This window comes from Vipera ursinii (genome assembly GCF_947247035.1).
Source record: "Vipera ursinii genome assembly, contig: scaffold_347, whole genome shotgun sequence".
NCBI lineage: Eukaryota > Metazoa > Chordata > Lepidosauria > Squamata > Viperidae > Vipera > Vipera ursinii.
In genome coordinates this window covers 1,894-25,903 of record NW_028148259.1, presented here as the reverse complement: position 1 = coordinate 25,903, position 24,010 = coordinate 1,894, and the positions used below count along the sequence as shown (strand labels likewise).

The 24,010-nt window shown below is 46.1% G+C and overlaps 2 protein-coding genes and 1 long non-coding RNA gene across 4 annotated transcripts; 2 read left to right on the top strand and 1 right to left on the bottom strand.

Moving 5' to 3' along the window:
• The first annotated feature begins 220 nt into the window (after window positions 1-220).
• Window positions 221-6,237, top strand: LOC310650649 (uncharacterized protein). 2 transcript variants are annotated; one of them, XR_014494408.1, is made up of 3 exons: window positions 221-550; window positions 4,095-4,502; window positions 4,556-6,237. XR_014494408.1 is itself a non-coding variant. In XM_083380232.1 (2 exons), exons 1-2 carry the CDS (start codon window positions 271-273, stop codon window positions 4,136-4,138), a joined length of 324 nt encoding a protein of 107 aa, XP_083236358.1. In that variant the 5' UTR covers window positions 221-270; the 3' UTR covers window positions 4,139-6,237. The 2 variants fall into 2 exon arrangements, 1 of the variants encoding a protein (XP_083236358.1); XM_083380232.1 differs by having other exon boundaries at window positions 4,095-6,237.
• A 9,282-nt stretch (window positions 6,238-15,519) lies between these two features.
• LOC310650651 (barH-like 1 homeobox protein) lies at window positions 15,520-23,542 on the bottom strand (the record flags this gene model as incomplete). Its single annotated transcript, XM_083380233.1, has 2 exons — window positions 15,520-15,814; window positions 23,264-23,542. Coding segments are annotated over 2 exons (574 nt in total), but the record flags the coding sequence as incomplete, so codon positions are not given.
• On the top strand, window positions 18,981-21,206 carry LOC310650650. The gene is made up of 3 exons (XR_014494409.1): window positions 18,981-19,157; window positions 20,661-21,096; window positions 21,189-21,206. It is a non-coding gene; the product is annotated as an uncharacterized lncRNA (long non-coding RNA).
• Window positions 23,543-24,010: the final 468 nt, after the last annotated feature.

Sequence of the window (24,010 nt, the reverse complement as noted above, 5' to 3'; positions counted from 1 at the left end):
TATTCCAATTTTGTAGCAATCTGACTGGTCTTTATTTTTAATTTCCAAAGTTAACTTGTCCATTTCTGCGCACCGCCCAAATTTTACTTATCACTTCACTCTCTTCGGTATTTTCACTGTTTTTCCATTCCTGGGCGAGGTCATTCTCGCTGCTGTGATGATATGTATTATTAAATGTAACTCTTCTTTGCTATGTTTCTCTTTTGTTATGCCAAAGCAGCTAAAATTCTGGTCTACATTTGACTCTCCGTCCTAATATTTCCTCTAGCCATGTTCAAATCCTGGTTGCCTTTTGAAAGCACCTTTGGTATAACCGTGACGATCCCCGTAGATATTAGCAGCTTTGGGATGTCTTCATTGGCCCCTTCTTGTCTTCCAGCCCTGCAGTCCTTCATTCGCTCGTACGCCACCTACCCCGCCAACCTCAACGCCATCTTCCACATCCGGGCTCTGCACCTGGGTCACGTGGCCAAGAGTTTTGGGCTCCGCGACGCTCCCGGAATCTTGGCGCTGCTGCTGGAGCCTCGCGCCAGGGAAAGAAGCAGAAAAGGTAAAAATGCAAAATAATTTCGTTTCTAGGCCCAGATTCGAAGCATCGTTGGGCACCAAGCGTGGGGAGGAGACAACATCCCTTGAGGACAAAGTTCATTTTTCACATGCTTTTTCTCCATCCAGGAAAGAGAGGAAATCCCTTTCCTTGGACAGAGATTTCAGAGAAGAGTGAGTCTTCCTTCCTTAAAAGGGGAGGTGGACATGAGGCAACGCTGAGTGGTTTACAGTCTTTTATTTAATTATTATATTTATACGCTGCCCAGATCTCTCTCGCGCAACCCTGGGCATCTTACAATCCAATGAAACAATCTTTATTTTATTTTACCCATTTATTTATTAAATTTATATGCAGCCAGTTCGCCGTCACACCATGCTCGGCGTCTTGCAATCCGATATTATTTTATTTATGATTTTAAATGGATTTTAAATGGATATGCTACCCAGATCACTGCCACGCAACTCTGGGCGTATTACAGTCCGATAAACAATATTACTTTTTTTTACTTATTAAATTTATATGCCAGCCAGTTCGCTGTTACACCATGCTCAGTGCCTTACAATCCGATAAACAGTAGGATGATTATTTTTTACTTATTAAATTTACATGCCTGCCAGTTTACTGTTACACACGCCCAGTGTCTTACAGTCCTGTAAAACAATCTTTATTTTATTTTACCTATTTATTTATCCAATTTTATATGCCGCCCAACTCATGATCAGTGTCCCTGGCTGGCTTAACCAGGTGATAAAAGATTTAAAAAACGTGAAAACATCAGGCCTCAAAAGTTCCAACCTTAAAAATTCACCTCAACTTAAAATTCAACCTGATCAAAGATTAAAAGAGTCAAGACAATAAGTGTTTGGGGGATTTCCCCCCCTTGTGCTGACAAAGCTGATCGGGAGACCCCAGGGTCCCGCAAAGACAGCCCTCCTAATCCAAACTCCCCCTCCCCCCTTTTTTTTTTGACAAGGAGCAGAAACGGGGTGGGGGCTGACAGTTCTGCCTCTTTGAACCAAATTAAGTGAGATGGGGTGTGTGCGTGCGGAGAGGGAGGGCTGTAGGAGAGGGGGGGTCTCTGGGTATTGTCCTCTCCAGAACCCGCTAGGGACTTTCCCCCCCCCTGTGTTTTTGGGGGGACTGTTGACCCTCACCAGCAGATGGGCAGCACGACAAGCGAACAGGGGTGGGTGGTTTAAAAAGAGCTTTATGGAGTGAATAGTAGCCTGATTAGCCGACAAAGAACATGTAAGATGGGATGGGGGCCGCTTTTGAAGTTACGGTGACCCAGCGGGGAGCGGATTGACTGACACCGAAAGTCTCTTCGGATTACAGGCAGACAATGTTTTCCTCTGTTCCTGCAAGCTTGTTATTCTCTTACATTCCCTTTCCCTACACTCTCAAGGGCCTAGCAGAAAAGCAGGGGACACCGATACCAAACACGCCCGTGTTTCGCACTCCCGTAGGAGAATAAAGCTTTCCCACTTTCGTTTCCAGAAATCCGGGTCTGGTCTTCCCGCTAGGGTGAGCCACAAATGCTCTCCTTTAAAATCAATATGTTTCACGTTTTTAAAAGAAACACCCTGGATAAATTTATCAGTCGCTTGAGACCGCCGCCGGTGAGGCAGCACTTGGAATATTATGACCAATTCGGGTCACCGTGATTCACATTTAAGCACATTGATTTGTGCTTAAATTGTAAGCCGCCCTGAGTCTTCAGAGAAGGGCGGGATATAAATGCGGATTAAAATAAATAAAAATAAAATAAATTCAGAAAGAAGGGAGAGATCAGAATAACAGAGCTGTTACAGACCGTAAGAGGTCCTAACAGAGCCTGACAAAAGAGACCTTGGAGGTCTTCTAGCTCAGCCCCCTGCTCAGACAGGATAGCCTAAACCATTCAGACAAACCGTTGTTCATTCTTAAAAACCTCCAGTGTTAAGAGCCCCCACAACTTCTGAAGGCCAGGTCCTTGGCGCTCTCCGAGCCAGGTGGTTTTCTGCAGACATTTCGTTACCCGACTAGGTAATGTCATCAGTGCTAGAAGGGGAGTGGGTTTTGTGGAGTGGAGGAGAAGAGAAGGGAGGAGAAAGGAGGAGGAGGAGGAGGACTGCAGGGTCCTTGGTGCTGTCTGAGCTTGGTGTTCTTCTTGCAGACATTTCGTTACCAAACTAGGTAGCACCATCAGTGCATCTAGAAAGAGTGCAGAGAAGAGCAGGAAAGACAGATCAGGAGTATGGGGCTAAATGGTACAATGAACGGTTGCGGGAAATGGGTAAAAGGACTAGAGGTGCCGTGATAGCAGCCTTCCGATATTTGAGGGGCTGCCACAGAGAAGAGGGGGTCAAGCTATCCTCCAAAGCCCTGAAGGCAGGAGAAGAAGCGACGGATGGAAACCAATCAAAGAGAAAGCAACCTAGAACTAAGGAGAAAATTTCTTGACAATGAGAACAGTTAACCAGTGCAACTGCTTTCCACCAGATGTTGTGGGTGCTCCATCACTGGTAATGGGATTTGTCCGCAATGGGATAGAGTCTCCTGCTTGAGCAGGGGGTTGGACTAGATGACCTCTCAAGGTGTCCCTCCCAACCCTATTATTCTAGGTTCTAACCTGGTCACTGATGCTCCAAAGCCACCTTCCCCCCCCTCCAACCGAGTTCTCACAGCCCAGAGTTGCAGCTGAATCTTCTCCTCCTGGCATATACGTTGCCGATGGCTCAGGAGTGGCTGGGCTGCCAATTTTCTTGTGGCATTTAAGGGGCCTTAATATCACTTAATTAGAGGCAGGAAGAGCTGGAATCGTTCCCAGGAGGAGGGTCGTGTTTTTTTCCTCCCCCTCCCTTTCTGTGCAGCAACCAGACCGATGCTGCCCTACATAAAAGTTCTCTCTCCCCCTTTTTAAAAAATAAAAATAAAAAAAAAACTGTCGGGGCTAGTCTTTCGATCGAAAGAATCAATAAATAAAACTTTTTGGTGGACTTTCAGAGAATCCAAGGCTGTGGCCTTGGTGAAGGAAATAAACGAAGCCTTTTCTGCTGGAAACCTAAATCCTCAATTTCTTTCCTTCTTTCCTTCTTCTTTCTTTCTTCTTTCTTTCTTTCTTATCTTTCTTTCTTTCTTTCTTTCTTTCTTTCTTTCTTCCTTCCTTCCTTCCTTCCTTCTTTCTTCTTTCTTTCTTCTTTCTTTCTTTCTTTCTTTCTTTCTTTCTTTCTTTCTTTCTTCCTTCTTCCTTTCTCTTTCTTCTTTCTTTCTTTCTTTCTTTCTTTCTTTCTTCTTTCTTTCTCTTCTTTATTCCTTCCTTCTTTCTTTCTTTCTTTCTTCTCTTTCTTTCTTTCTTTCTTTCTTTCTTTCTTTCTTTCTTTCTTTCTCTTTCTTCTCCTTCCTTCCTTCCTTCCTTCCTTTCTCTTTCTTTCTTTCTTTCTTTCTTCTTTCTTTCTTTCTTTCTTTCTTTCTTTCTTTCTTTCTTCTTTCTTTCTTTCTTTCTTTCTTTCTTTCTTCTTTCTCAATTTCTCACCTGTCTCTTACCTCTCTCTTTCCTCTCCAGGCGTGACCTTCTCAGGAAGAAGACTCAAGTCAAGCCTCAGCTGAGTTTTGCCTTTGAATATTCCAGTGGTTTGGAGCCTCAGCTTTGAAAGGCAAGGGGAAAAGACGGCTAAGGAAATGGGGAGAGCAGAATTCTCCCAGCTGATTTGGGAGTTCTCGATGGCTCGTGGACGGGATTGGGAAACCGCTGGACGAGAGGGGAGACACAACCACGGGGATGTGGCCTTCCGATCTAGAAGAGGAAACCAAGTTCACGCCAGGAATATCCCCCTCCCTTCCTGATCTAGAAGAGAGATCAACCAGGTTCAACCAGGCACGTGCCCTTTCCCTTGATCTAGAAGAACAGACCAACCAGGTTCAACCAGAAATGTCCCCCTTTCCCCTTGATCTAGAAGAGAAGATCAACCAGGTTCAACCAGGCACGTGCCCTTTCCCCTTGATCTAGAAGAACAGACCCACCAGGTTCAACCAGAAATGTCCCCCTTTCCTCCCGATCTAGAAGAACAGACCAACCAGGTTCAACCAGAAATGTCCCCCGTTTCTCCTTGATCTAGAAGAGACCAACCAGGTTCAACCAGAAATGTCCCCCTTTCTCCTTGATCTAGAAGAGACCAACCAGGTTCAACCAGAAATGTCCCCCTTTCTCCTTGATCTAGAAGAGACCAACCAGGTTCAACCAGAAATGTCCCCCTTTCCCCTTGATCTAGAAGAACAGACCCACCAAGTTCAACCAGAAATGTCCCCCTTTCTCCTTGATCTAGAAGAGACCAACCAGGTTCAACCAGAAATGTCCCCCTTTCTCCTTGATCTAGAAGAGACCAACCAGGTTCAACCAGAAATGTCCCCCTTTCTCCTTGATCTAGAAGAGACCAACCAGGTTCAACCAGAAATGTCCCCCTTTCCCCTTGATCTAGAAGAACAGACCAACCAGGTTCAACCAGAAATGTCCCTCCCTCCGTGATCTAGAAGAAGGAAAAAAAACCTAACCAGGTTCAACTAGAAATGTCCCCTCCTTGATCTAGAAGACCGATCAGGTTCAACCAGGAACGTTCTCTTCCTGATCTAGAAGAGAAGACCAGCCAGGTTAACCAACCAAGGTTAATCCCTCCCTCAAAGACATATTGACAATAAGGCAGTTGCGTCTTACCAAAACTTTCAGCTCAGATCGGTTTTCAGTGGGGAGAAGAAAAAAGAAAATTTCTCGAGGTACTTTAGGGAAGATTTGGGGAAACTCTGCCAGCAGGGGAAAAAAACCCCCGAATCCCTTGCATTGATTTGCTTATCAGCCATGGCAAAAAAAAAAAAAGGCCATAAAATCAGGCACGTCTCTCTTCCCGACTGCCTCGCTTAGCAACGCCAATCCCAATTCTAGTCGTTAGTCAAGGACTACCTCGCAGGACCCAATTCCTCTTTAAAAACCAGGGGAACTTTTCAGCTTTTGAAAGAAGCAAATCTTGGCTCCGTTCTACGTCTCGAGAGACGTGTTGTAAAAAAAGGGTGGCGCAGGCCAATTTTCACTTGGGCTGAATTTTCGCCCTGCTTGGAAGGAAAGTTTGTTTCCACCCCCCCCAAATCCGGAGTGTAAACTTCGTGAAAGGGGATGCCTTTCAAAGTCACACAAGAGAGACACACCCACATGCACACCGAGCTTGCTCTTGGGTGGTTTAATACAAGGAGTTGTGCTTCTGGCAAGGCTAGATAAATTTGATAAATAAATAAAAATAGGAAGAGGCTTTCCGGGACAGCCAGCTTTCAGCCTCTCCTCCTGAAAATATCCTGAGCACTGGAGTCAGAATTCAGAACACATCTGACGTTTCTTGTTGGTTTCTGAATGAAACGCAGGCAGGCTCGGAGGAGGAAAGGAAGAGATTTTTTTTTTGCAAGAGGAGAAATGTCATTCCAGCCTCGGAAGGTATTAATCTTGATTTTGACAATCAACATTTTCTAAGTGCATCTATAAAGTTCCCTCTTGAAAAAATCTACCACTTGCCTGCCTTTGATGTGGCTCTTTGTTCCAGTTTTAAGTGACATTTGCAACTTGGGTTTTACCAGTTGAGGCGATAACAGCATCTCGATAACAGCATCTCGGCTACAGAGCTTTAAGGCTTGTCTTTCCGAATAAAACAAAACATGGTTTTAATGTGCCATCGGATAGGAGGTTTTTTTTTTTTTTCCATTGCAAAGAACAGGTAAAGCATTCAGAGTTACATCGGGGAAACCTCCTACCGGGGCAGAAAATTGAGCTGAAACTCTTGTTTCGCCTTTGTTTTTTTCATAGCCCGAATTGTTCTGCAGGTCAGTTATGCTGCAAAACTCTTTTAACGCAGAAGTCGCTTTTTTCAGCGCTCTTGCAACCAAACGGTCGCTAAATGAGGTGTTGTAGGTCAAGGACTATCTGCAGGACCCTGCATGCAACATGAAACCCTTTTGATTCCCGGGGGGTGGTGTGTCTCTGCTTTGCAATAAAGGAACCCCTTTTTGGGGCGGCGGGGCCAAGGAGGGGGAAGGGAAAGCAGATTTTGAATTTCACCCCGAAGCAGGAGAGTTATCAACCTTCCATTTCGCCACCAGCAAACCTTTTGAACAGGTTTGTTTCAAATGAATTTTTGGAGAAGGGGGTGGGTGTCCCAAGCGTCCAGCTTCCCCCCCCCCAGAGGTGCTTCCAGAAAGCGGATTTTTAATTGTGTGGCTTTTCCAGGCGTCCAAAAAAATTGCCCTTCGTTAACACGGAGACGGGGGGGGGGGGGGAGGCAGTTGCAAGAATAATGAAGTGGTCCCCAATCTCTCCAATTTCCATTTTCTGGAAGACGGTGGGCTTCATTGTTTCGCCCCGTTCTCTCTCTCTCTCTCTCCCCCCCCCCCCGAATTTATCTCTCTTCTCTTTTTTTTCCACACTGATAAAAAAAAGTCCAAGTTGTTCCTTTGATAGATTTTTAATATGATTTTAAGAGAGTTTTGTTTGGCCTCATTCTTAGGCAATAAGATTAAATTTCAAGCACTTATCCCCTGGGTTTAAGTCAATCCATGTAGGCCTGTCCTCGAACAGGAGGCCTCTTTGTATTGAGGGGAGTCCTGGGGGGGGTGTCCCCCTCTGTTTGCCCTGCCTTGAAAGAGAGACTGCTTTCTTACTTCATTAACCTTAAGCTCAGGACAATCCGGCTGGTCTTGTCTGTCTTCGCACACACACACACACCCTTTTTTCCTTTTTTTTTTTTTTATAAGCACACACAAAACTCAACTCGAATGCTCAGCCGGTCCAAATCCTCTTCTTCCCCCCCCCTCCTCCCCCAGTTGTGCTTTGTTATGGAAAGTTGTCATTTTTCACAAGGGCAAAGCAAGGTGGAGGGAATGAATTGCAGCTGCCTTTGGAGCTAAGTGCATTGCAAAACGTCCCCCAAATTCTCTTTTGGGGGGGTTTATGTTCCCTTTCTTTTCATCCCTCCCTCCCTCCCTTTCTTTCCTTCCTTCCTCCCTCCCTCCCTCCTTCCTTCCTTCCTTCCTTCCTTCCTTCCTTCCTTCCTTCCTTCCTTCCTTCCTTCCTTCCTTCCTTCCTTCCGGAGATTGCTTACACTGTGATGTTGTGTCTAGTGGCTAAGGCACCGGGCTAGAAACCTGGAGACTGGGAGTTGTAGTCCCGACTTAGGCATGAAAGCCAGCTAGGTGTCTTGGCCAATCACCAGGAGACGAGTTCTAGTCCTGCCTTAGGCATGAACTCTGATTGGGTGACTTTGAGCCAATCACCAGGAGATTGATGACTTTTAGTCCTGCCTTAAGCATGAACTCTGGGTGACTTTGAGCCAATCACCAGGAGATGGTGAGTTCTAGTCCTGCCTTAGGCGTGAAAGCTGGCTGGGTGACTTTGAGCCAATCACCGGGAGACGGTGAGTTCTAGTCCTGCCTTAGGCGTGAAAGCTGGCTGGGTGACTGAGCCAATCACCGGGAGACGGTGAGTTCTAGTCCTGCCTTAGGCGTGAAAGCTGGCTGGGTGACTTTGAGCCAATCACCGGGAGACGGTGAGTTCTAGTCCTGCCTTAGGCGTGAAAGCTGGCTGGGTGACTTTGAGCCAATCACCGGGAGACGGTGAGTTCTAGTCCTGCCTTAGGCGTGAAAGCTGGCTGGGTGACTGAGCCAATCACCGGGAGACGGTGAGTTCTAGTCCTGCCTTAGGCGTGAAAGCTGGCTGGGTGACTGAGCCAATCACCGGGAGACGGTGAGTTCTAGTCCTGCCTTAGGCGTGAAAGCTGGCTGGGTGACTTTGAGCCAATCACCGGGAGATGGTGAGTTCTAGTCCTGCCTCAGGCATGAAAGCCAGCTGGGTGACTTTCAGTCAATCATTCTCAGCCCAGCTCACCTCACAGGCTTGTTGTGGGGGAAAATAAGAGGAGGAATCTAATTGGATATGTTTGCGGCCTTGAATTATTTGTAAAAATAAGAAAAGCGAGATGCAGTGGCTTCCCTGGGTACTCAACTGCTCTGAGTTTGAAACTCATCAAATTTGGTACTCGGTGCACTTTGAAGCGAAAATTTTGTACCCGGTAAATCATCGTTTGATATTTAACAACAGTGGAACCTGTCACTCTTGTCAGCTGTCTTGCGACTCACTGCATTATTATTCCTTACGGGGAAAAAATTGTTTGTTTTTGGTACTCCTCACGCCTTCTGGAACCTATTAACGATGAGTAACCGAGGTACCGCTGTACAAATAAATATTATTATTTTTTTTAAAAAAAAAACCCTGCACACGTCTAAGAAAATCCCGGACAGTTGGGCCGTAGAGAAGAAGAAGAGAGCGATTTGCTTTCTTTTCCAGCTTGTGAAAAACTCTTTGGAGGGCCAGAACCGATATTTTATCAGAATAATTTGGCCTTCAACTTGGAGAGAGAGAGAAAAAAAAAAAGGATGGGGGAGGGACTGAACTGAACTGCCAAAAACACACACAAAAAACCAAAAACCCTGCTGCTCTTTTAAAAGGCTCGCAATCCATCTGCCACCTTCCCAAGATGGGAAGTGGGAAAGGGGGGGGGGGCGGGAAAAATCTGAAAAAAAAAAAATATCTGTAAACTCTGCCGGAGACCAGCTGGTGAGGAGAAAGTGGCCGAAGACAGACGAGAAATACATTCGTGCCCTTTCTTTCTCTCTTCCCCCCCCCACAAAAAAATGTTTCCATAATTATTAAAGGGGAGGGGGGCCCCCATTTAGTTTTGGCCCAAGAGATAAATTTACAGCCATTATCCTTGTTTTGGAAGACAAGTGTTAATCAATTCGCCCAGCAAAGTTGGGCAATGAGGTGGGGGCAACATCTCCCACCCTGGATTTTTTTTGTGTGTGTAGCTCCAAACTGCAAAGAAAAGGGGGAATGAGGGAGGGGAGGGGGAGGAGGGATAACACCCCCCATCAAAGGAAGGAATTCCTTAAAGAAATAAAAGAGGTGGAAAATGGATCATTAAAGCGTCCACCTCGCCTCTGCTTCAGTTTTGCACGGCACAATATATAAAAGATGTTGAGACTCTAGACAATGCAGAGAAGAGGACCAAAGATGGTTAGGGGGCTGGAGGATTAAAAAAAAATGAATGGTTGCAGGCAGTGCTTTTTTTGCAAAAGAAAAAGGTGCCAGAACTCACACACGTCATACAACCAACCCTTGCCCTACCCTACAAGGTTCCATCCAAAAAAGGTGCCGGAACTCCGTTCCGAGCGTTCTATGACAAAAAAAAGCCCTGGTTGCAGGAATTGGGTATGTCCAGTTTGATGAAAAGAAGGACTAGAGGCGACAGGATAGCAGTCTTCCAGTATTTGAGGGGCTGCCACGAAGAAGAGGGTGGGTGTCAACCTTTTCTCCAATAGCACACGAAGGCAGGACGAGAAACAACGGATGAAATTTAATCCAAGGAGAGAAGCAACCCGGAACTAAGGAAAAATTTCCTTAACCATGAGACCAATTAACCCGTGGAACCACTTGCCTCCAGAAGTTGTGGGTGCTTCAACGCTGGAGTTTTCCAGAAGAGACTGGACAGCCACTTGTCCACAGAATAGTATAGGCAGGGCTTTTTTTTCTCATAGAACGCCCAGAACGGAGTTCCGGCACCTTTTTTGGATGGAACCTTGTAGGGTAGGCAAGGCAGGTTGTATGACGTGTGTGAGTCCCGGCACCTTTTTCTTTTACAAAAAAAGCACTGAGTATATATAGGGTCTCCTGTTTGAGCAGGGGGCCAGACTAGAAGACCTCCACTCTTATATTCTGTATCTCTGCGTTCACACTGCTATTGATACCCATGTTTTCTAAAAATAATAATAATAAAAAAATCATAAGCCTCTTGTTATGTTGGCAAATACTCAATGCAGCTTCTCGACTAAGCTAAGTTGTTAGTATTATTTTGCCTTCTGTTCAATCGTGGCCGATTCTTGGAGATTGCCTGGGCCAGTCCTTACAGCTTCTTTGGCAAGGTTTTTTTTCCAGAACGGTTAGCCATTGCCTCTTTCCCAGGGCTGAGAGAAAGCGGCTGGCTCAAGGTTATCCAGCTAGCTTCGCGCCTGAGGCAGAACTAGAACTCGCAGCCTCCCGGTTTCAAGCTTGGTGCCTTAACCACGGCACCAAACTGCCTCTCAGCCTCTGTTATTTGTCTATCAATCATTGTTGTATCAAAGCTTCATCTTTCTTGCGTGCTTAGATGAAACATTCTCTTCTCATTTTAGATGTGCCTCCAATGCGATCTACCTCACAGGCTTGTTGTGCAGGTGAGTATTTAACTCCGTTTCAGAAATGTGAAAAATAAATCATTGATGTATTCCAACAATTCTCCTTCCAGTCGAGCTGGACACCTGATAATCAAATGGAAAACCTTTTGAAGCTGTCATTCTCCCCCCCGCCCCCTGCCAGCCCCCATTAAATATCCTCGGGGATATTTAAGATGTTTCTGTTTTCTGCAGCCCTGGAATTTCTCGTCTCCCATCCAAGTTTCTAACCAGCTTTGACCCTATTTAGTCAGCCCAGGAAGTGTGGGGCAGGAAAATAAAAGCGGATAAATTTTAGAGATTGTCAAAACTATAATGCTGGCAAGATAACAGCTTTCTGTCATTGATAACATAGCTGTGAAGATGGATGCACAGATACTATTGGCTTACGGCCACGATGGAGCCTAAGGTTTCTGTCGCTAAGCAAGACGGTGGTTCAATGAATTTTGCCCCGTTTTGTGACCTTTTGTGCCAGAGCTGTTTCAGTGAATCCCTGCAGACGTTCGCAAAAGGGGATCACGTGACCCCGGGGGGGGGCATGTCAAGTTGCCAAGCTTCTGGATTTTGATCACCCGGCCACGGGGTTGCTGCCACAGCTGTGTGAAAAACGGTCCCCTTGTGATGGTGGCCAATTATGTCAGAGAGGGACAGATCAAGCCCTCCTTGAAATCAGAACCTGGAAGACGACAGACGGGCTGTCCTTGACTCACAAGCTCTTATTTAGCGACCGAAGTTGCAATGGGGGGATTTGTGCTTAGATTGTAAGCCGCCCTGAGTCTTCGGAGAAGGGCGGGATATAAATGGGATTAAAATAAATAAAATAAAAATAAATAAATAAATAAAAAGGGACTTTTGTGACCACTTTTCACCCTTCAGAAGCAGCCCCTACGGTCACGGGATGAGCAGAACACTTCACCGCCATTTTGCTCCTGCAACAACGGCAGCGAGAAAGGTCGTAAAGCGAGGCAACGCTCGATAAATGTCTTGCCGGGCGGCCTAAATTCTGGGCTGCATGGTGATCGAGGACCACCTGTCAGAACTGGCTGGTCTGCTGGCTTTTTTTTACTAAAATGAGAGAGAGCTCTTGGAACAAGCTGAGATACAGCGAAACATTTATTCCCCCCCCCCCATGAGAAGAACGGAGAGACGGATGTTTCCCCCTGCGTAAGCTCCTTCGGGCTTTTCAACCCGCTCTTGACGTTTCAACCGAAAGCTCTGCTCGTAAAAATCAAAAGTCTTCTCAATGGCCTCCCTCTTGTTTGTAAAGAAGTTTTATTTCCACATTTTTAAAAAAAAGAAAGAGAAGAGATTTTTTTTTTTTGTAATCTGAGCTCTTCTAAATTCTCCTTTCCGTCGTCTTTTTTTTTTCTCCTTCTTCTTCCTTCCCTTATAAAATCCAGAAAAGAGAATCCCACAGTGGTACACACTTAACAAGACGCACTTACACAAATACACCCTTGGGGGGGGGGTGTTCACCATAAATAATATACTCTGTGTACAGTTATTTACAATGGCAACCAAAAAAACGAAATTAAAATTAAAAACAAAACAAAAACAGCTCACGGACCTCTTTTTTTTTTAAAAAAAAAAAAGAAGGAATGTCATCTTGAAAAATCTTTGCCTTAGCGTAAAAGGACTTTTTTTTTCAGTACACTCGGATACAATCTGCATGTTTTTGTTCTCCTGGCTAAGGAGGGGTGGATTTGTTCTACAGGCAAACACCTAAACTGCAAAGAATTTTTTTTTAAAAAAAAAAATTAAAATAAAAAATAGGCTGCGTTTCCAGGCTGAATTTTTTTCTCATTTAGTCTTGGCTAAAAGAGACCGAAACCAAACCGCAGAGCTGACATTCAGCAAGCATCAGTAGATGTAGCCTTCAAAGGGATATGAACGGTGGGTCTAGGAATGAAATGCAGAATTGTACCCGCTGGCGCAGGTTTGTGGCAAGAATCGGAACATTCATGGAATAACATTTTTTTAAAAAAAGACTTTTTTTTTTAAATGGAACTCAGCTCTCCCACCTCGCTTAAAAATGGGCTCTAAATATCGTCCCAGCTCACGTGCTTGTTGAGACGTCACGTTAAAGTAGCCAACTCCCCATCCTTTGGAGACTTATGAGATACCTAGAAAAACGATGGGATGAAATCTGGGTTCCAGAACGTTGATAGATCCCCCGTCCCTGGATCCCGAACGGGTGAAGTCTCCAGATCTGGTGGGGCTGTCCAGAGCTGAGCTGCAAAAAAAATTCCGTAAGACCGGTAAGGTAGCAGGAAAGATCAGGTGTCCTCGCCAGGGGTCCTGAGGATGTTCTAGACCAGTTCTGGAACCCCTTTCCGAAGCAACCGAGAACCAGCTCCTTCTAGAAGATCTAGATGTTCCTAGATCCAGGGAAATTGAACTCCTTTCTCTGCTTTTCCCCCTTTCTGCGGCTGAAATCAGAATCAGCAGAAAAGGCCTTGCAAACTAGCTCTCCATTTTTTTTCTTTTTCCTTTCTTCATGGAAGGAGAGTCATCCGTCTGTAGGGAATCCGCATAGCGCATCTTCCCTCTGGCCCATATTTAAAGCAAGGGGTTTTTGTGTTTGTGTTTGTTCAGTGTTTGCATTCTCTTTCTCTTCCCCCCCCTTCTTTCTGCAAACAGCGCACAGTGGGGAGTTGTGGTTCTGTCTGGGGATTTAACGCAATCAAACCCCTCCTGGAAGAGAGCAGCGAAGATAAAGTGGAAGCTTTATCATCACTTTGAGACGCCCAGAATTCCTTGGTACTCTCAGGTAGATATATACAAACACACACACACACACGCACACACGCACACACGTGTGATAACCCTGTGGAGCTTCTGAGTCCCTCTGGCATGTGTTTCAAGATCTTTTTTTTTATCGTCCTGGTTCAAATGTCACGCCAATCTTACTTTGCGATTAAAACAGACATTTGTTCACTTGCTTTGCTAGATTACGGGGCCCCTCAGGAGTCAGAACTGGGGTTTCGCTTCCTTTTCTGCAAAGGGAGAGGGGAGGGGGTCATTTTTCTTTGGGGGGGCTAAGAAAGTGGGCAAGGAGCAAAAAGGGGAAGAGAAGAGGAAAAAAGGCCACCGGGCACTGCAAACTCAGAAAATCAATACTCAGATCAATTGCTGATATGTGCAATGTGGATTTCTGAAGAAAATCTTTCTTTCTTTCTTTCTTTCTTTCTTTCTTTCTTTCTTTCTTTCTTTCTTTCTTTCTTTCTTTCTTTCTCTTTCTTTCTTTCTTTTTCTTTCTTTCTTTCTCTTTCTTTCTTTCTTTCTTTCTTTCTTTTTCTTTCTTTTTCTTTCTTTTCTTTCTTTCTTTCTTTCTTTTTCTTTCTTTTTCTTTCTTTTCTTTCTTTCTTTCTTTCTTTCTTTCTTTCTTTCTTTCTTTCTTTCTTTCTTTTTTAAGCAAAGGAAGGGAGAGTCTGTAGAACCAGTTGCAAAGCAGAGAGAATTTTTGCGATTTTTTTCAAAATAAACCCTTTTATGTACAGGAAACATCAAAAAGAGGTTTTCCCCAACTGGGCACATTTTCTATGAAAGTTTGGCCTATAATGAGCTTTAATTTTAATTTTTATTTTTTTTTAACCGTGTTGGCTTGGGCTTTGGGAGTTGAGCAGGCCAAGGTTTGGAAAAGATTTGCTGTGCCTTCTCTGTCGCAGGGAGCTGAATCCCAGCCCTAAGCGGCAACAACCTCTGGATTGCTGAATCAACTCAACATTCTGGATTCACCCATTATTAGGCAGAGCCACATGGTTCATACAACTCGTTAAACTCCCAAGAATTTAACCCAGGCCCAGGTTTGCGTGACTCAAAACATGGTTCGAAGGACGGCTGGCCGTGGCTTGGCGAGTACGGGGACCCCCACCCCCCCCACCCCCAAGCTGGCAAAACCCAAACTTCACACGCCACCTCCTAAACCCAGCTCAAGGTCAAGGTCAAGGTTCCCCCGCACATGCGTGCTAGTCGTTTCCGACTCTAGGGGCCGGTGCTCATCTCCGTTTCAAAGCCGAAGAGCCAGCGCTTGTCCGAGGACGTCTCCGTGGTCCTGTGGCCGGCATGACTAGACGCCAAAGGCGCACGGAACGCTGTTCCCTTCCCACCGGAGTGGTCCCTGTTTTTCTACTTGCATTTTTTACGTGCTTTTGAACTGCTAGGTTGGCAGAAGCTGGGAACGAGTAACAGGCGCTCAGTCTGCTACACGGCACTCGGGATTCGACCCGCCAAACTGCCGACCTTTTGATCGACAGGCTCAGCCTTAATCTAAGAAGTGGTCCCCGACAAGCGAGCTGAAGATTGTGGGAAATAAGCCAGGATAGAAAGAAGAAAAGGAGGGGAAAAAAAACAAAAAAACAAAACACTAATGCGTAGCAAAGAGGTCTGAAAAGTGCCTGGGGTGAATGTTTGCAGCATCTCGCTGGCTCGGTAGGGAAGGAGGGCGGTTCCCCTGATGGCAAGCAAGAAAGGCGGCCGGTCGGCCGGTCGTGGGAATGCCCCCCGAAGATGCGTGCAGGGCTGCTGCGCCAGTTCCAGCCCCTCCCCGCGTCCTTTCCCCCCCCACTTCTCCTCCCCCCTTTCCCCTCCCCTTTGCAGAGTCAATCTGGCGCAGGGAAGCGGGGGGGCGCCGCTTCCCACCCCGGCGTATCTTCCTGAAGCCAAGCCCGGGTTGGGGTTCGGGGGGGGTCCGTTCACCGGGGCTGAGCGGCTCTGGGGAGGACACCGGCCAGCGGGGGCAGAGGCGGTGGGGGCTCGCTGCCCCCTTGCAGTCCGTGGATGAGGATGCGAGGGACCAGAGGCCGCTGGAGCGCCGGGGGGGGCGCGCTGGGACCCCGGTACAGGTAGAGCGCAGCGCCGGGATCCAGGTTGGAGACCAGGCTTTGCGGGTAGAAATAGGGCGATGGGAACATCCGTTGCAGGGCGGAGTAGTTGCCCGCCTCGGCCAGCAGCTCCAGCCCCACCGCCGTCTGCCTCTTCCACTTGGTCCTGGAGGGGGGGAGAGAGGAAACGGGGTTCAGACGGAGGAGGAGGAGGAGGAGGAAGAAGATTTGGTGGCTCTCCGAGCTGGGTTGTTTTCTTGCAGACGTTTCATGACCCAACTAGGACATGTCATCAATGCTAGAAGGGTGTGTGGTGTGCAAAGAGGAGGAGGAGGAGGAGGAGGAGGAGGAGGAGGAGGAGGAGGAGGAGGAGGAGGAGGAATTTAACTCCGCAGGAAGCTTGAAATTACTTTTATTGAGGTGGGGTCTAAGAACAGAGTTCAGACAGAGGAGGAGGAGGAGGAGGAGGAGATGATTGTGGGGTCTTTGGTTGCTTGCTTTCTTGCAGATGTTTCATGACCCAGCTAGGTGACATCATCAGTGCTAGAAGGGAGTGGGGTTTGTGAGAAGAGGAGGAGGAGGAGGAGGAGGAGGAGGAGGAGGAGGAGGACTGTGGGATCCTTGGTGCTCTCTGAGCTGGGGGGGCTTTCTTGCAGATGTTTCATGACCCAGCTAGGTAACATCATCAGTGCTAGAAGGGAGTGGGGTTTGCAGAGAGGAGGAGGAGGAGGAGGAGGAGGAGGAGGAGGAGGAGGAGGAGGAGGAGGAGGAGGAGGAGGAAATGAATGTCTCTATTAGAGATGCTCAATCATCCAGGTCCTGCTTGCTGCCCCAAATGGAGCTTTTTTTTCCCCAAAAGCCAACTGGATTTCCTCAGCTTTTTCTTCTTTGAAAACAGAATAGAGCAGTCCTTGGCTTACAACAATTTGCTTAGTGACCGTTCAAAGTTACACAGCGCTGGGAAAAGTGATTTATGGCACTTTTTCCACACTGTATAGGATCTGTCGGTGCCACCATTTCTGCTGCAGTTGTTCCTGCAGCAAAACTCCAAAGAGTTCCGCCCCCACCCCACCCCCCCCACCCCCACCCCCGGCTCTCCTTTTTGTATTAAATACTCCCCTCTGCAACTCCATCCATAACTTTTAACCTCCATTCCTGCTTTTTAGGACATGCATTCTTGCAGCGCTCTGCTCGGTGCCTGTCTGAATGTGGTCCTTCCAGCTAGGGCCCCTGTAGGGTGTCTTGCGAAGATCTTGAGATCTGAGACCCCAGCTTGTTGCCTAAGGCAGGACTAGAACTCACCGTCTCCTGGAGATTGGCCCAAAGTCCCCCAGCCAGCTCCCATTCCTAAGGTGGAACTAGAATTCCCAGTCTCCTGCTTTCTAGCCTGGCGTCTCAACCACTAAAGCAAAGTGGTTCTATTCTTTAGAGTAGCTTTTCTTCCACACACACCTCCGGGCCGAGGATCCTTAAAATCAAAGTCATTTGCTGGCCTGTGTTGAAAAAAAAGACTACAATTTCAAAATCCCATTAAACAGCCGTGAGAAGCAGTGGCTGGAGAGATTGCCTCAATTTTCATTTTTAATTCAGTCAATATTGATAAATACAACCCAGGCGAACGGAAGTGCCTTCAGGGGGGGGACCCTCCGTAACCTAGAAAAGTGGGAAGGAAAAAAAAAATAACCCTTGCTCAGAGCCACCGTTGCACCGTTCGACAAGGCCACTCCTCTCACACGCTTTTTCTTCTTCTCTACAGCTAGTCCTCGACTTAACGTCTGCAACTGTTGCTAAGCGAAGCTGCTAAGTGACTAAGCTTGTTGTCCAGTCATCACGTGAACCCCCCCTTTCCCCCCCCCTGGCACAGTGCAACAGTCCTCCGTCCAAGCCAGTTGCCCAGCGTCTGAATATTGATCAAGTGACCACGGAGGATGCTGCAACGGTCACGAGCGCGAAAAACTGGTCGTAAGTGCCTTTTTTTTTCTCCCAGTGTCATGGTCGTGAAACGAAAAGTTGTAACTGAAGGAATACCCGTAGGGCCTCCGGGTTCTAACTCCAGGAGGGGTTGATCGGTTACCCTCCGTCGCTAAACGGAATGGTTGTAAACTGAGGACTGCCTGCAGTTTTAAGAATTAAGCATTGACAAAATTGACCCTCAGAAATTGACCATCTCCTTTGCTCTCTCCAACCTTACCTGCTGCAAGCAGTAACCCAGCTCAATCCTTGGAAGCATGGGAAACAGATACCTTTGAATCAAGTAGCCCATAATCCTTGCCTTTCACCTCTTCTGCCCAGGAGCAATTCCGTCTCCCTTTTCCCCAGTAAATTATTTATCGTCATCATAATTGTGTAATTACTGTAACTGCCCTTAATTATTGATGCCCGAAGCATCAATTGGGATATATTATTAATAGCCCAGCAACATGCTGTTATGCCTTTAGCTGAAAAAAACAACAACAGATTTTTTTCCCTTTCTCTTTTTTTCTCTCCCACCCACCCAAATTAAATAACTCCTCCTCCTCCTCCTCCTCCTCCTCCTCCTCCTCCTCCTCCTCCTCCTTCCTCTTCTTTCTCGTCTTCCTCGTGCCTGCCTCATCAAATCTGAAAGATTTCCTGTCTCTGAGAAATGGAGAATAAGAAGCAAATCATATTGATTTGAGAGGAGGAGGAAGGGGCACTTTTTAAAAAAAAATGCAAAAAAAGCATTTTTTTTAAAAAAAAAGTCTAACACAACAACCAAATAAAAAAAGAGAGAATTTTTTTTTTTAAAGGAAGAGGAGAAAAATCCGGAAGGAATTTCCGGCTGGGTCAAAAAGGGCATGTCCAACGGGTTGCGATAAATGTTTTGCAAACTCGGAATGCAAAAAAAAAATAAAAAATAAAAAATAAATAGGACTGAGTTTTCTCACCGTCGGCCTGTTTGTCCACCCACGGGTCCGCTCACTTTTTATCGATAGCCCATTTAATAAAACTGCTAATAGCTTAACTTTCCCAAACTGGAGAAAACGGCCTCATTCACCCAGCTTGCCCTACCCTAGTTTACTGAAACAGTCCCCTAGGTGCTGGATTCACACCAGACAGGCAAAGCACGAACTCTGGTGGACAAAGCTGCACCGCGTGGGGTGTGCATTCACAGGTCAGCCTACACCTCAGACTAACAAACCAGGTGTTTTTTTGGGGGGGGGCGGTTAGGGTCACCTCTGCTGTGCAGGCCCTGTTTTCAGATTCTGTTTAAGTCCGGGGTAACCTTAACCTGGCTCCTTCAAAACTCAGCAAGTCGGCTTAGTTGCTACCTTCTTGTTTTTTGGCTGTGTTTTTTTTTCAGACAGAAGGTGAAATGACCTCTGAACAGTTCCTGCTTCTTTGTTCAAATTCTCCCAGCTTGCTCTGGCAACCCTTAGCGGGGGGCCAGCATCTTGAATTTAATTTTCTCTCTCGATTTGCAATTATCACCAAGATGATGGCTTGAAGGAGGATAAGGACACCAAGGGATCAAGAGTTACTTGGGAAAGGTCAGTTTAAAAGACATCATTCATCTCTCTCTCTCTCTCTCTCTCTCTCTCTCTCTCTCTCTCTCCCTCCCTCCCTCCTTCTATCTATCTATCTATCTATCTATCTATCTATCTATCTATCTATCTATCTATCTATCTATCAAATATGTCTGCCTGTCTGTATCTATCTATTTATCTATCAAATATATCTGGCTATCAGTGTCTGTCTATCATCTGTCTGTCCATCAAATATATCTTTCTCTATCAAATATATCAGTCTGTCTATCCATCTATCAAATACGTCTGTCTGTCTGTCTGTATCTATCAAATATGTCTGTCTATCTATCTATCTATCTATCTATCTATCTATCTATCTATCTATCTATCTATCTATCTATCTACCTACCTACCTACCTACCTACCTACCTACCTACCTACCTATCTATCTATCTATCTACCTACCTACCTACCTACCTACCTACCTACCTACCTACCTATCTATCTATCTATCTATCTATCTATCTATCTATCTATCTATCTACCTACCTGTCTGTCTGTCTGTCTATTGTATATATAATTTTTTTATTCTTATTGGTAACAGTAGAGGTAGTCCTTGACTTATGACCACAATTCAGCCCCAAATTTTTGTTGCTAAGCGAGACATTTGTTCAGTGAATTTTGCCCCATTTTGCGACCTTTCGTGCCAGAGTTGTTAAGGGAGTCACTGCAGTTGTGACATGGTTGTTAAGTGATTTTGCCTGTCTGAATGTCGGAAAAGGGGATCGTGTAACCCCCAGGACACTGCGACCGTCATCAATACGAGTCTGTTGCCAAGTGCCTGAACTTTGATCACATGACCCTGGGGATGCTCACAAAGGTTGTAAGTGTGAAATATGGTCATAACTGACTTTTTTTCAGTGCTGTTGTAACTCTGAACGAACTGTTGTAAGTTGAGGATTGCCTGTAATTAGGCTTCTCATGTCATCCAAATTCATAGCTCTTCTGGAAGCTTCAGAGAAACGGACTCGGTGAATTTAACACATGCATAATTTAATTGGGTTATTGACCCTTTATCCTAAGTCAGCACAAAACATTTATTTATTATTATTTAGTGTGAATGATAGAATAAGCAATAGCACTTAGACTTTTATACCGCTCCACAGTGCTTTACAGCCCTCTCTAAGCAGTTTACAGAGTCGGCATCTCCCCCACCCCCCCACCCAACAATCTGGGGTCCTCGTTTTACCGACCTCAGAAGGGTGGAAGGCTGAGTCAACCTTGAGCTGGTCAGGATCGAACTCCAGGCTATGGGCAGAGTCAGCCTGCATTACTGCATTATGACGAGAACGTGAGAGAAGAGAAGTAAACATATACACACAATCCATGTAATTATTATGCACAACACTTCTGTGCGGGTATGGCAGTGGCCTCCTAACGGGCTGACCAATTCCCCTTGTTGCGATTGTGGTGCTGATATGCAAACTATCAAACATATTGTGCGGCCTTTGTTTTCTCGTTCCCTAGAAGACCAACACGAAGCAACGCCAGGCTACAAAACCGTACATTAACCAAAGTGGCTAGCTGCGTTCACGCATCAGATACCTGCCAGGCCTGGTCATAACAGCCATGATCAAAACTACGGGTGATTAAAAACTAAGCAAAACCTAAACCGATCAAGGTCAAGCTAATCAACAGCAAAACTAATCAAGATAAAAACAAACAATAGCCAAAATTAAAAAAAAACAACCAATCCAAGTCAAAAGTAATTAAAACCAAAACTAATCAAGGTCCCTTTAAACCAAGTTCAAAATTAATTTAGGATAAAAAATAGCCAAGACTGACACCAATCCAGGTCAAAACTTATCAAAATCTAAACTCAGCGGAATCTCTTTGAGTTGATTAAAAACCTTGCCCTCATCCCCAAGTCCGTTCTGTGCAAGACATGTGTGACAGCTAGATTGTGGCTTTCACATAATTTTTTTTATTTTTATTTTTATTACATTTATATCCCGCCCTTCTCCGAAGACTCAGGGCGGCTTACAAGCTTAGCAGTAATCAAGTGTCTTTTTTCCAGAATCCAGATAGGCGCCCTGTGTAATCCAGAAACTGGCTTCAGTGTCAAGAGTTCAGTGTCACCTCAAAGCTTGCAAAATAACCTCAAGACCTGCAGGTGGATTCGACCCTTTTTTCCCCCAAAAAATATTTCAGCACCATTTGAGCTGGACAGTGTTTATTTTCACTGCAGTGATTTCATTTGTCTTTTAAGCAGGGCCTGGAAATCGAGTGACTTTTGCAATTTAGCATCCTAAAATCATTTTTTTTTAAAGTAAAATCCTTGGCGCAGAGAGAAACCACCCAAACCCCAAGTTCTACATGTCTACACAAAAATAAGCCTCACTGAATTCAAGATAATTTTACTCCCTAAGGGAAATATCCACAGCTACAACTGAACACGGGTAGAGTTTTAAAATAACGGGGGGGGGGGGGCGAGTTTTTCAAAATCATTTTTAAAAGGCATTCCCACCACAGCCACACAAAAAAAATTAAATTGTAGGAAACGGCACCAATGTCAGTTACTCTTGATAGACACCTCTAACCACCATCGCCTCTCCTGAATTTTTCCTAAGATTTGCAGGAGATCATACATCTTCTTGCCTCCCCCAAAACGCAAGCCAGCTTCCAACTTCGTCCTACCGAGGTTCACACACCTCATTCCAACAGGAGCCAGCCGGCAATTGGGCTGGAGTAACCAGGTTAACAGGTGGAAGGAAAGAATAATAGGAAGAGGAGCCGAATTCAAAACCCCCCGCGCGCGTAGATTAAGAACGTAGAGAGTTTTCTACAAAAGATAAAATAGAACGGGGGCGTGGGGTGGGGGGAGAAATAGAAGGGGAGAAGGATCCAAGGAATTAAATTCCTGGATTAAGTTGAAGACGCTCTCGAACTTAAAACTCTTTTCGAACTAAACTCCTTTCTTTGCAAAACCTCCACGCTGGCTTCTTCTTCTTCTTCTTCTTCTTCTTCTTCTTCTTCTTCTTCTTCTTCTTCTTCTTCTTCTTCTTCTTCTTCTTCTTCTTCTTCTTCTTCTTCTTCTTCTTCTTCTTCTTTTGTTTGTTTTGTCCACAAACAACCACCTTGACCCCAATGTCTCAGTTGCGACTTTTTTTTTCTTTTTCTTTCTTTTTTTCATTTTTTCATATATATATTTTTTTTGGAACAGGCTTTCTCTCCAGGCTCCGATCCTTGTTTTCTCCAAAAGAAGCCGGGTTCTGGTACCAGCCCGGAATATTTGGAGATCTGGCTGAGGATTCATGAGCCGGCTGTTATCCCAAATCAAACCCAAGTCAAAGAACCAATTCAGGCTCAAGGTTGACTCAGCCTTCCATCCTTCCGAGGTAGGTAAAATGAGGACCCAGATTGTTGGGGGCAGCAACAAGCTGACTTTGTAATAATGCCGCTTGGGGTGTGTGTGTGAAAGTCCTAATAAAGCAGGCATATACCTAGAATGAAGGCTACTGCTAAGCTTGTAAGCCGCCCTGAGTCTTCGGAGAAGGGCGGGATATAAATGGGATTTTTTTAAAAAAAGAATAGAATAGAATAGAATAGAATAGAATAGAATAGAATAGAATAGAATAGAATAGAATAGAATAGAATAGAATAGAATAGAATAGAATAGAATAGAATAGAATAAATAGCCTTGGTGGAGCAGCGGGCTAATGCCTCCTTAAGTAACACCAGCTGCCTGCCATTAGTGCAGGTTCGAGTCCCACCAGGCTCAAGGTTGACTCAGCCTTCCATCCTTACACGGTAGGTAAAATGAGGACCCAGATTGTTGGGGGCAATAAGCTGACTTTGTAATAATGCCGCTTGGGGTGTGTGTGAAAGCCCTAATAAGCAGGCATATACATGGAATGAAGGCTACTGCTAAGCTTGTAAGCCGCCCTGAGTCTTCGGAGAAGGGCGGGATATAAATGGAATTAAAATTAAAAAAAAATAAAATAAATAAATTCCTGGCTCTGTGCTGTCTCCCCCCCTCCCCTCCCCCCTCCCCTCCCTTCCCCTCCCGCTTCCCTCCCCCCCTTTCCTCTCCCCTCCCCCCCCTCCCGCCGCCTCTCTTCCTCGCTCACCTTCGGTTTTGGTACCAAGTTTTCACCTGGGTGTCGGTGAGGTTGAGGGAGGCGGCCAGCTCCATCCTATCTTGGACGCTGAGATACTTTTGCCTCTCGAAGCTGCGCTCCAGCTGCGCCAGCTGGTGGTCGGTGAAGGCGGTTCGCGCCTTGCGCGGTTTCTTCAGCCGCACCGGAGGGCTCTCTCGGGAGCTGGAGATCTCCCGGTCGCCTTCTTCCTTCACTGGGGCCGGCCGGGGGGGCAGGGGGGGCGAGAAAAGGAGACAATGGGTCCCGGTGCTTTGGGGGGCGGGGGGGCGGCGGACGGAGGGGAGAAGGGGACGCCGGTTGGGGAAGGGGAGGGGGAGAGGAAGGGAAGCGAAGGGAAGAGAAAGGGGGGTGGGGAAGGAGAAAAGAAAGAGAGAGAGAGAGAGGGAGGGAGAGGAAAGAGAGAGAGAGTGGGGAAGGAAAGGAAAAGAGAGGGGGAAGGGAAGGGAAGCGAAGGGAAGAGAAAGGGGGGTGGGGAAGGAGAAAAGAAAGAGAGAGAGAGAGAGGGAGGGAGAGGAAAGAGAGAGAGAGTGGGGAAGGAAAGGAAAAGAGAGGGGGAAGGGAAGGGAAGCGAAGGGAAGAGAAAGGGGGGTGGGGAAGGAGAAAAGAAAGAGAGAGAGAGAGGGAGGGAGAGGAAAGAGAGAGAGAGTGGGGAAGGAAAGGAAAAGAGAGGGGGAAGGGAAGGGAAGTGAAGGGAAGGGAATGGGGGGGGTGGGAAGG

Coding starts and splice junctions, on each gene's coding strand:
- LOC310650649 (XM_083380232.1), top strand. CDS start 271: ATGTTCAAATCCTGGTTGCCTTTTGAAAGCACCTTTGGTATAACCGTG. Junction 551..4,094: donor CAGGGAAAGAAGCAGAAAAG/GTAAAAATGCAA, acceptor TTTCCTCTCCAG/GCGTGACCTTCTCAGGAAGA.